The 11,960-nt window shown below is 35.4% G+C and overlaps 3 protein-coding genes across 3 annotated transcripts; all 3 read right to left on the bottom strand.

Moving 5' to 3' along the window:
- Nucleotides 1-2,921: 2,921 nt before the first annotated feature.
- Nucleotides 2,922-4,205, bottom strand: LOC135150647 (F-box protein CPR1-like). Its single transcript, XM_064087361.1, has one exon. The coding sequence runs from the start codon at nt 4,203-4,205 to the stop codon at nt 2,922-2,924; it is 1,284 nt and encodes a 427-aa protein (XP_063943431.1).
- Nucleotides 4,206-7,592: 3,387 nt separating this feature from the next.
- Nucleotides 7,593-8,522, bottom strand: LOC108204377 (thaumatin-like protein 1). Its single transcript, XM_017373775.2, has one exon. It carries the CDS (start codon nt 8,486-8,488, stop codon nt 7,805-7,807), a length of 684 nt encoding a protein of 227 aa, XP_017229264.2. The 5' UTR covers nt 8,489-8,522; the 3' UTR covers nt 7,593-7,804.
- Nucleotides 8,523-9,342: 820 nt separating this feature from the next.
- Nucleotides 9,343-10,608, bottom strand: LOC135150650 (F-box/kelch-repeat protein At3g06240-like). The gene has a single exon (XM_064087365.1). It carries the CDS (start codon nt 10,606-10,608, stop codon nt 9,343-9,345), a length of 1,266 nt encoding a protein of 421 aa, XP_063943435.1.
- Between the last annotated feature and the right edge of the window lie 1,352 nt (nt 10,609-11,960).

An 11,960-nucleotide genomic window follows, 5' to 3' on the forward strand; every position in this document is an offset into this window, starting at 1 on the left:
GTCCTCTTAATTGACTCTGCCCTGTATAACGAGTCGAACTTACACTCTGAACTATTTTGACAAACATTGTAACATTAACATTATTAACATTGTAACATTAACTCTGAACTTCTCTGAGTTATAAAGGTGATCAAACTGGTAACCGAAGTTGTCCGAGTGGTACTAACTACAAGGTTGTGTTCTGTCCATGAGGATCTACTTCTTATTGTCGTGCTTGCTATAACTGAAGTTGTATCTGCACTCCACAGAATTCGTTTGTTGTGCTTTTTCTTCTGAATAAACTTTGCTTTGATCTGGTTGATCTAAATAAACTTCTGTACAGGGATACATAAGTAATTCTGATTTGAACAATGCATTACAAAAATCAATATTCACTATTACATACATATTTTTATTTTAACAGATTTCCAATATAGTCTACCTCAATCTAATTCCTCCACAAATAGAATTGAATTATTTGCATGATGGAAGGTGAGCAAAATATTTCAATCCTTTTAAATTTTTTAAGATCCGATTTTCATCTCTCTGTCCAATTTTGTTTAACAAACGTCAGTCACATGACTCACGCGACAGTTATGTAAAAATTTTAGTTGCTATTTCATGGCACATATATACTTATCAACGTCTCTCGATCACTGTAGTATATTAATGTTTTACATCAACATTTAGTTTGCTCTATGATATTTTGATATCTTATTTTTTGCCAGTTTTCCATCAATTTTTGACTTGTGCAGAATATGGAATGTGTGTAGCTATGGAATATAGTATGTTATAACTTTTAGCACAGACAGAAACTTCCACGATTATATCGAAACAGAACCAGGTCTCTCAGATTCCAGAACACGACTCTTTCTCCTCCAAATTCTGAGAAAGCTAAGCTACTTTCAAACCCCATCAAATGATAAAATTGAGGGTAAACCGGATAGCTTGAAAATTACTACAATTTCTATCAAGACGTGAGCACTCATGAAGTTACCAGTAAAAACTAAGACCAAGTTAAGGCTGAAAACTTAAAATTTCGGACCTATATTTGTTCAAGGTTGCATAATTAGTAAAGAAAAACAGATGTTTAATGAAATGAGCAAACAGTGAAAGACTCATCTCATCCTCAAAAATTTGTCTCACAAGGATTTGACTATCTTTGTGTACTACGAAACGTATATTAATTCCTCTTATGAACATCCATGTCTTTTCTGCACGATGCTCCCAAGTCGGAAAACAATCATTTGTACAACACAAAGTATGAGTTGATATGTACCAATAAATTGTCATGATAAGCAACACAAAACCATCTTCACACAAAAAAAGGGTAGCAAATTACACTACCAACTGCAGGAAGCACTTGTTTAACTTCATATGAAACAGAAGACACTTGCCATCCATCAAAAGTGACAACAATAACAGACCAAAGAAGGTAGCTACAAGAACAGAGTTGCCGCAATCATTATCTAGCTGAATTGCACAAACATACCAGAATAGTTGGTCTTTTCTTAGTTATCATCTATTCATCTAGCCAGCAATCCAGTTAATTTGTTATAATACTGCGACTTAAACCAGAAACTCTTTTATAATACTTGACGGCATAGCCATCCTTATAAAGATAGTACATGACTGCAGAGCCATATTTATAAAGACAGAATAACCATCATCAATACATTAGACAATAATGATATCTTTTTGTCAGGTAGACTAATGAAATCTGAAACTACAAAAGCAGGAACGCAACTAAGAAGCAAAAGAACAGGAAAAATAGAGGAGCCAAGACTCCACCTCCTGATGGTGTGAATGCACTAGTATGCATTGGAGACCGTGACTTTAATTAATCCTTATATCTTCTAAAAAGTTGATTTAAATCTCTATTTTAGTGCAGACAAAAATATAACAGTAACTATTTAGTGCTAAAAATATAACAGTAACTATCTTAGTACTAACAAATATATAACAGGGATTCAGTTCAGACTCATTTCCTATAATAAATTTTTATAATATACTAATGGGGTGTTTGGTTCATGGTCAATGAACCTGGTTAACGGGAGTCGGAACCTCAATCCCCCGTGCATAAGTGTTTGGATTAGTTATTTGGTAGTATCGAATGGGAACCCCAATCCTTGTAGGGGGTTAACTCATACCCTTCCCACCGCTTAGGTTTCATGCCATTCCCGTTAACCTCTATTCCCATACCCTTCCATCACCGATTCCATTTCCCACCCCTATTACCATACCCTACATTTTCATCACCGATTCCCATTCCCACCCTTAATTCAAACGCCCCTAAATTATAGTCATTTGAAGCATCCTAACAATTATATATTATTGTCTGAAACTTGTGTTACTGGCCAAATATACATCTGCATCCCTGTACTGATAGCAATGGGGGTGATTTAAAATCAACCAGATCAAAGTTTTTTTTAAAAGAAACGAGCACAACAATGGAAACTATGATGTGCAAATACAAATTTATAGCAAGCACCATAAGACTTAGTCTTGGACAACAACCTCATAGCAAAAATTATAAGAATACCTCATTGACAGAACACAACTTGGTAGTTAGTACCATTAGGACAACTTCAAAAACCTGTTTGATCAGCTTCATAACTGAGAGAATTAGGACACATATCCTTTAAAAAAAAACCTTGAATAATCTGTTGGAGTTCCGATGCCTGAGTGCAACACAAGGCATCATTATGCAAGTCTATGAGTTCGAAAAATATTATTACCAACATAGTTGACTGGATTGACTCCAGTAATACGGATGTAAAATTGACAACACAGTGCAAATTAACATTGCAACCATCTATCAAAATCAAATAGATGTAAATATCTATCAGAACAGACTACAAAACCAGACCAAAGAAGACTACAAGAACAGAATTGCTGCAATCAATATCTAGCACATCAATACCAGAATCAGCAGTGTCTTCTTAATTATCATCTTCGCCAGCTTTCCAGCTAATTTGTTTGAATCCTGCAAGTGAAACTAAGCTCTCTGTATACTTGCACATATCATAACAGTAACAACAGTCAGCCATCTCATCTGAAAGGGGGACAATCTCGGCATCTTTCTTATCGACATCACATGAAATCCACATGTTATTATCACTTTGTACTGATAATAAGAGATTCCCATTGCTGAAATAGCCATTACGGAGTAGTGATGGTCTATCGAATTTAAGACTAAACATTAGCGTCCATGATGCCTCGTCTCCACCACCTCGAAGGCATGCCTCATCATCCAACTTCCACAATTTAACCTTCTTGTTCCATCTCCAATCAGACATTTCATAATCCAGTGCATTAGCCCACAGTACAATAACACCAACAGACTTATTTATCTCGATTATACGAGTATTAGCTTCAGCTTCATAAGACCCATCGCTGTCATAGTCGGAACCATATTCATCATCATAATCGTCGACATCGTCGTCATCATCATCATCGTCATCACCATCATCACGACCACCATCAACAGGAAGCTTAATAGAATAATTCATCACCTCCCTGTTCAAATCAAACACCACCATCATACTAAAATCCCCCGCACCACATAAAAATCCATTAACACACACATGGAACGTACTGCAAAAACGATCCATAACGTCCGTTGGAATCGGACAAGCCACTTTTCGCCATACATTACTATTAGCCGAATACACCTCTACCGAATAAAAAGGCTTTCTAACAACACTAACAACCTTATAATCCCGAGCCACCGGATCATAACCGAACCCCAAATCATTCAATTCACCAACCGGAAGTGGCGGAAGAAATTTAATTTTTCTAATTGCGGGATTCCAAAGAAACACAGGGTCAAAAAACTCCTCAACATCAAAATCATAATTAGCAACACAGACAATACCATTAGCAGAACCAACAAGTCTAAAATAACGGTCCGATACTTGAGGGGTCTTTCGAGAACACGGATTCTTAACATCACGCATTAGTTCACAAGAGTCCACGTTAAAGAGTGAGAATTTCTGTAAATGATCACCGCTGAGATAGAGATAACGGGTGATGATAAGGGTTTCATCAGTTCCGGTGGAGATTGCGTGACGGAGCTGAGCTTCGGCGAAAGCAGGGTCTTTGATCAGCGATAACCATGTCTTGGAGACTAATTGGTACTGAACTAGTGGTTTCACTGGCAGGCGTTTCAGAATCTCGGTGAGTAGATCGCTTGAAAGCGTCGGATTGGGCCTCACAGGCGCCATTGTTGAGTCGCTGAGTCGACTCGGTGGTGATAATAGGGAGAGAACTGAAGGTCTAACGAGGGTTTCGATTGAAGTTGAAATATGGGGAACGCGGCGTTTCTTATTTGCAAAAATATATTCTGTTTTTAGAAAAATATTAGAATTTTAATAATATATATGATTGAGATTTTTGCAAAAAGTAAAATTTCATGATATTCAAATTATGATAGATTTTTATTATATTATGCTTAAATTTTAGGGAATCTATCAAAACTACCCGCTTTTACATAGTAATTGCAGTTATACTAGATGTCTGTATTTCTTGCAAACATACAGAAAGTTGCAAATATACGACACCCACTAACACTCTCTCTTATGTCTCCCTTGTTGCGCTCGCTCTTTTTATCTCCCTCTTTATATCTATCCTCGCTCTCTATACATTCTCCCTCTATCTCGTTATCTCTCCACGCCCTCAGGGAAAAGAGGCTGTCGCCGATCGTTGCAGATGTTGTTGCCGCCGATCATTGCAAATGGTCAGGCTACGACGGTGCATGTGCAACTACGAGGAGATGCCGAGAAGGAGATAGGGAAGACAGGAGGATGAGTGGGGGTGTGGCCGGAGTCGGGACTAGACAGAGGGAAGTGAAGGTGGATTCTAATGGTAATGGTAGGGAGTGAAGGATGAGGTCGATACTCGACGGCGGCAAAAAGAACAGGGTACATGAGGGAGGTAATTGCGAAAAGGGAGAGAAAGTGTGCTAGTTGGTTGTTTTTGAGTTGATTTCTAGTTTGTTGTTTTAGTTGATTTTTTGGTTGTAGTGCTTGTTGATTTTGCTTTTGTGGTTGTTTTTGTGATATTAGTATTGACTTCGCAGAGGCACTCATTTTTCTGCCTTTGCAACCCGTTGCACCTTATTATGCAATTGCAACTTATTATGCAAATGAATGTAATTTTCCACAAAAAAAATTCAAAATTGCATTTGTGGTTACGTTACGTATATGTTTACTAGCAGTTACAGATACGGTTACTAGCAGTTACAGATACAGTTGCATATACAACCTCCATATTTTTGCAAATATTTTTTTGAAAGATAGTATATTTGCAATTTGTTTCAAAAATTGATAGTATTTTTGCAAATATTCTTTTAGATTTGGGTATTCATGAAAAAGCCCTAAATTTTAAGTGTTCTACATGAGTTTTATGATATTTTGTTTAAAATTTACTAGACTTGGTATAAAATTAGAATCACATATAATTTGATAATATTTACAAATATTAATCCGTTAAAATCTCACTTAAATACATGTTTTTGTATTTGTTTCATTTCATTCAATTCGAGATATAAATCAAAAGGATTTTATGCGGATTCTAAAAGATCTTTCAAATATTTTTGGGTTATTAAGATTTTAAATTATATTTAAGAAATGGGGAATCATATCAGTTTAATGAAATACTTTAAAATCTGATTATTTACATCATCAAAATTATTTTAATTTTTAAAATCCTGATTTTAATGAATTTGTAAGGATATTTTATGTAAAAATCTCTCCAATATAACGGGATTGTGTCAAAATTGTATAAATATATGATAGATGTCAAATCAATTTATGATATTTTGCGGTTATAGATAGTAATGACGGTTTTTTGCCGGAAAGTAGATGAAAAATTATTTGATAAATCTAAATGCGGATTTTAACTCATAAATGATTTTGTAATAAGGAAGTCCTGCGTACTTTTGAAAATAACTGTTTTTGAGGAAACCTCACCAAAAATATTAATTTCTTTTCAAATTATAACTTAACATATACAAATATCAAAAAAAATATATAACAGTTAACTAATATTTATAACAATACACTCTTTCTAACAGCCCATATAACGAAAGAGACCCTTAGTCTTTTGTATTCTAACTTGGAATAAATCAATGTCAATTCTTTAATAAGTCTTTCCTTTTTTTTTAATTTTTTTTACAAATTTAGCTTATTTTCGAATTGTCTATTCAATTTCTTAACTAGCAAAACACATGTATTATGATATTATCCATCTGACAATTTTTTTAATTTGATTTATATGTCTAAATTATTTCTCAAACCTCCCTCTCGAACACGAGAGGATGGTTGTGAGAGGATGGTTGTTAAGTACTCATTTAAGCTAGGTCCCCAGAAATTTCAAAAAACATCCGCCTGTTTTCACTGCATGATGCTCCTATCTCAGATTATAATGGAAGTACTGAATACCCTGTTTATGCAACAAGAAAAGATACAACCAACACAGTCAACTGAAATTGATTCAGTAATACAACTAGAGAGTTATTAGCAGAAGGCATATTAACACTATAGCCATCTATCAAGAGCAAAGAACGTAGCCATCTATCAATAAGTGACTACACTAACAGAGCCAGGGTGCCTGCAAAGACAGAGTTGCCACAATCGTTATCGAGCATAAAGAAACAGTTAGTAGTTATATAACTGATTTTGTTGGAGTCCTCTTCGCCCGCGTTCCAGCTAATTTGTTTAAATCCTGCGAGTGAAACTAGGCTTTTGGTATACTTGCAAATATCATAACAGTAACAACAGTCAGCCATCTCATCCGAAAGGGGGACAATGTGGGCATCTTTCTTATCGACATCACATGAAATCCACATGTAATTATCACTTTGTACTCCGAAAGGGTTTCATCGGTTTCAGTGGAGATTGCGTGACGGAGCTGAGCTTCGGCGAAAGCAGGGTTTCATCGGTTTCAGTGGAGATTGCGTGACGGAGCTGAGCTTCGGCGAAAGCAGGGTCTTTGATCAGCGATAACCACGTCTTGGAGACTAATTGGTATTGAACAACTAATGATTTCACTGACAGGCGTTTTAGAATCTCTCGGTGATTAGATCGCTTGAAAGCATTGGATTGGGCCTCACAGACGTCATTGTAGAGTCGATGAGTCGACTAGGTGGTGGTGATGATGGGAGAGAGAACTCAAGATATTCTGATGACAGTTTCAATTGAAGCTGAGACAGAGTGAGAGTACTTATTTTGGGTATTCGATTCGGATTTTTATTGCATCGTTTTTGTCTGATAAGTTGTACGTGATTTTAATTTTACAGGAATTTTTAATAAAATATCGCAGAGTTGATATATATTTTTTAGGATTTAAGAGTTTCAAAATCCTCATAAATTTTGGTGAGATTTTAAAAATCTTAAAATACATCCAAAAATGCACAAAATCCACAATTTTATGAAATCCGAAAAATTTCACTAACATTTGAATACCATAAGATTTTAATGGGTTTAAACAATCTCAATTGAATACTATCGGATTTAAAGTATAATTTAAAATCCTATCCGAATACCACCAGATTTTGTAATATAAACTAAAATCCTATTGAATACCCCAAATTTTAAAATATGTGTACGTAATAGCGAAGATTGATTATTATAACAAATTGCTCAAGTCAGAATGACTTGTGTATCCCTGTACATAAGTTTATTTAGATCAAAACAAAGTTTATCTAGAAGAACGAGCACAACAACAAAATTTGTGATGTGCAAATACAACTTTATAGCAAGCACTACAATAATAAGATCTCATGGACAACAACTTCACAGCAAGAACTACAATAATAGGATCCTCATGGACAGAACACAACCTTGTAGTTAGTACCACTCGGACAGCTTCGATTACCTGTTTGATCAGCTTTATAACTGAGAGAAGTAGGACACCTGTCCTTAAAAAACCTCGAATAATCTGTCGGATTACATGGTTCCGACGCCTGAGTGCAACAATATTCGTTAGTCTTATAAACCGTGCAGGGGTTATTACACCCGCCAGGGAACTTCAACGGATCAGGACATTGCGCGATGATATCGGCTGTACAACTACTGAGTTTGCATCCATCTGCACCTTCTGCAGTGGGACCGAATTCCATAGGAATATTGAAACCGTCGATTAGTGAAATGTCGTAGTAATCATAGTTTTGAAATTGGTTTAGTGCATATTCGGCCACTGTGTTTGGTGTTTTGCCGTATGCTGTGCAGTCAAGCCTACCACAATCTCCGGTTTCACAAACAGAGGCATCAGAGTTGCAATTTTTTCGACCCCAAATACGAGCATATTGGGTGCCAGGAGCAACATCCAATGACCATTGGTCATTAGGGTTGAGTTGACGACCGCCACCAGGATAGGCACCGGCCCATACGACGTAAGGACAGTTGTTTCGGATATTGAAGTTGGCAGCTCTTGTGGTGATTAGGAGGGTGGAAATGATGATCAGGGAAAGTGCTGCTAAGTAGCTCATTTTGGTGCTTGAGTACATGTTAATGTTACAATGTTTGTCACAATATTTTAGATTGTAAGTTCGACTCCTTATATAGGGCAGAGTCAAGAGGACTTGGGAAGACTTAGAAACCAACTGGCAAATAATTCCACATATTATAAAGAGTAGACCTCTTCTTCAATAAATTCCAAGCGAAAAAATTTAATGAAACGAACATTTTTCTACCCTGTTTTCCAAGGCCACATACTATGTCACATAGATTACTAGAAGCTATATAGTTGACTGACTTATTTTATATGAAATTTACCTAATATGAAAAATCGACTTTTTTTTATCACTCAACTGTTTATTTCATCAACAAAGATTGATTTGGATAAATTTAATTTGTAAAAACTAGAACATAAATTGAGCGTTAGGTTTCTAAAAGAAATTAATAGTTGAGTGATAAAAAAATCGATTTTCCCTATCTAATATTAATGTTGGTCGGCTTTTGGAGTTTGATCTAAAGACTTGTGTCACACTGCATATATAGATCGATCTGGATCCGTGTAGTGATAGAAATTTGGCTAATAGAATTAAGATCAACAACACAAAGTTCATTCAGAAAAAACGAGCACCAGGCTAGCAGGAACATCTTAACCAACATAGTTGATGAAAATCTATCAGCTTGCACGAACATTATAACAAGTCGACTTCCGATGCCTTAAGTACCAACTGATAGAAAGTTCATTATAACAAGTCTACTGAATTATACAGATGAAAAGTTGACAAAACATCTATCAAGAGCAAAGAATTAATACTGCAGACATCTCTCAAAAGTCACTAAAATAACAGACCAAAGGTACTAACAAGACATATAGCTAGCATAGAGATACCAGAATAGCGGTGTTTCCTTAATTATCACCATAGCCACGATTCCAGCTGATTTGTTTGAATCCTGCAAGTGAAACTAGGCTCTCCGTGTACCTGTAAAGATAATGAGTGTGACAATGATCAACCATATCAACTCGAACAATCTTAGCCTCTTTCTTGCTGGCATTACACCATATCCACCTGTCATCAACATTTGCTACCAGTAGTACGAGATCCCCATTGCTGAAATAGCCATTAAGAAGATGTGCTGGCCTCATCGGTAAATCAATACTAAACATTAGCGTCCATGATGCCTCAACTCCACCACCTCTAAGGCATGAATCATCTTCCAACTTCCACAAGTTAATCGCCTTGTTGAATCTCTGATGATCAGTCCAATCATCATACAGTGCATTAGCCCACAGTGTTATGACAGCAATAGACTTATTATACTCGATAATACGAGTTTTAGGTCGAGCTGCATAAGAAATAAGGGCGTCATGACCACCAACAGCAGCAATAACAGCAAGACCAGCATCAGCAGCTTCAATAGCAGAAGCGATAGCAGGAGGGAGCTTAATAGCACAATTCAACACCTCTGTGTTCAAATCAAACACAATCATAGCATCCTCCTCGACACCAAATAAAAATCCATTAACAGATACATCAAAATAGCCTAGAATGAAGCCACCATTAATGCCAAACATAAAATCCTCGCTAGGAACTTTTCTCCATACGTTCCTATTAGCCGAATACACCTCAGTTGGAAGCGAAGGCCTCGACACAACACTAACAATCTTATAATCATCATCTACCGGATCATAACCAAAACCCAAAGCGCGGGAAGTACGCAAGCCACATGCCGGAACAGCTCTTGATTGTCCAGTAGCAGGATTCCACAGATAGAAACTATGTTCGCCTAGATTGTGGTGAAAGACAACACAAACAATGCCATTAACAGAACCGACAATTTGAAAAGCAGGAGCTACTTGTTGAGACTCACGTTGAGTATACGGATACTTGAGATCAGCCACAATTTGACGAGAATCAACATCCAAGACTGAAAATTTCAGAGTAGCATTTTCAGCATCTGTCATATATGTGTAGCGGGTCATGATAAGGGTTTGATCAGTTTCGGTTGCGATTGCTCGGCGGAGCTGCGCTTTGACGAAAGCCGGGTCTTTGATCAGGGAAAGCCAGGTCTTGGAGACTAATTGGAACTGGAGTAAAGATTTAACTGGCACGCGAACGAGAATCTCGCTGATGAGATCGTTGGAAAGGGTCGGATTTGGTCTGATTGGTGCCATTGCAGAGTCCGATTGAGTCTGGATTGGTGATATAGGTGGCGGCGGAGTGTGTGGATGGGAGAAAGAAATGCGGAAACTTTTAGGGTTAGGGTTAGCGGCCGAGTCGAGTGTCTGGATTTGATTGTTTTTTAATTGTCTCAATAAAAAAATGGTGTTCTTATCCGTTTCATTTCCTTTTATTTTTTATAAGTATATGAAATGATTATGTTTTTATGTTGTTCTTTTTTATCGTAAAATTAATGTATGCTAATTCAATTTTTTGATTAAATAATTAATTTTGTTAGTGATAATATTTATTATTGAAGTTGAAATATTAAATATTCCGATTTGGTCGGTTATTCGATAAATCAGTCAATGTAATGTATTAAAGTGATGCTCCATCTTAATTAGTGCACATTTAAATTTTATAATTTAATTAAATATTCACTTGGAACTGATAATATTTATTTTTACCATTCTAATTATAAAATTTTTTATTAAAGAGCTTATTAAAAATAATTAGTTTAACATTTCAATACACTAAATTCTTTAGCTCTATTGTAGATCCTCAAATAATTTTAAAGTTTAATTTAAAAAATTTATACGACATTACAAAATTTTAAATGATAAATTTCGAATAAATATTAAAAATCACTTGTGAATCGCATCAGATTTAAGATATCATATATCAGATTTGCAATATTATTTTTATTAGAGTTAAATAATATAAAACAAGTATCATAAATTATTAATCTCCTTCAAGTCAAAAACTATATCGTTCTACATATATGTTCACGTATATACGTCCATAAATCATGTCGATAAGTCAAGAATTATATGTATTTAACTAGTCTTAATAAGTCCTTAAGCTATTTCAAAAAGTTCTAAAATTATATACATAACATAACATTGAAAAACTGTTAGTATGAATTTTAGAAATAAAATCATATATACGAAATGTGCGGATTTTCGTAAGTGTTTTTCCCCCGTTCTTGAGATTATCGGGTAGATTTCTATACGTGTTGGTGAGTTGAAAATCGAAAACTTTTATCACGCATGTTCTTGAGATTACGTGTAGATTAACATATCAAAATTTCACTTCAATCCGTGAATTTTGAATGCCACGGCATATTCCAAGTCATTTTTATTTTATTTTCGATTTTCAGGTCAGTGTTGACTAACATCTGTTAGTCAAATTCTGACAAAAAACATAAATTAGATTTTTTGAAAGTTAAAGGACATATTTATAGGATTTTTAGTTGAGTGACCTAAATCATTAACGATCAATAATTGAGAAATTCACAGATTAATTATCTCAAATTTTATTTTAGAAATAAATAAAAGTACATGCTATGCTATATATATTATCTCCT

The sequence above is a fragment of the Daucus carota genome, chromosome 1 (assembly GCF_001625215.2).
Source record: "Daucus carota subsp. sativus chromosome 1, DH1 v3.0, whole genome shotgun sequence".
NCBI lineage: Eukaryota > Viridiplantae > Streptophyta > Magnoliopsida > Apiales > Apiaceae > Daucus > Daucus carota.

Coding starts and splice junctions, on each gene's coding strand:
- LOC135150647 (XM_064087361.1), bottom strand. CDS start 4,205: ATGGCGCCTGTGAGGCCCAATCCGACGCTTTCAAGCGATCTACTCACC.
- LOC108204377 (XM_017373775.2), bottom strand. CDS start 8,488: ATGTACTCAAGCACCAAAATGAGCTACTTAGCAGCACTTTCCCTGATC.
- LOC135150650 (XM_064087365.1), bottom strand. CDS start 10,608: ATGGCACCAATCAGACCAAATCCGACCCTTTCCAACGATCTCATCAGC.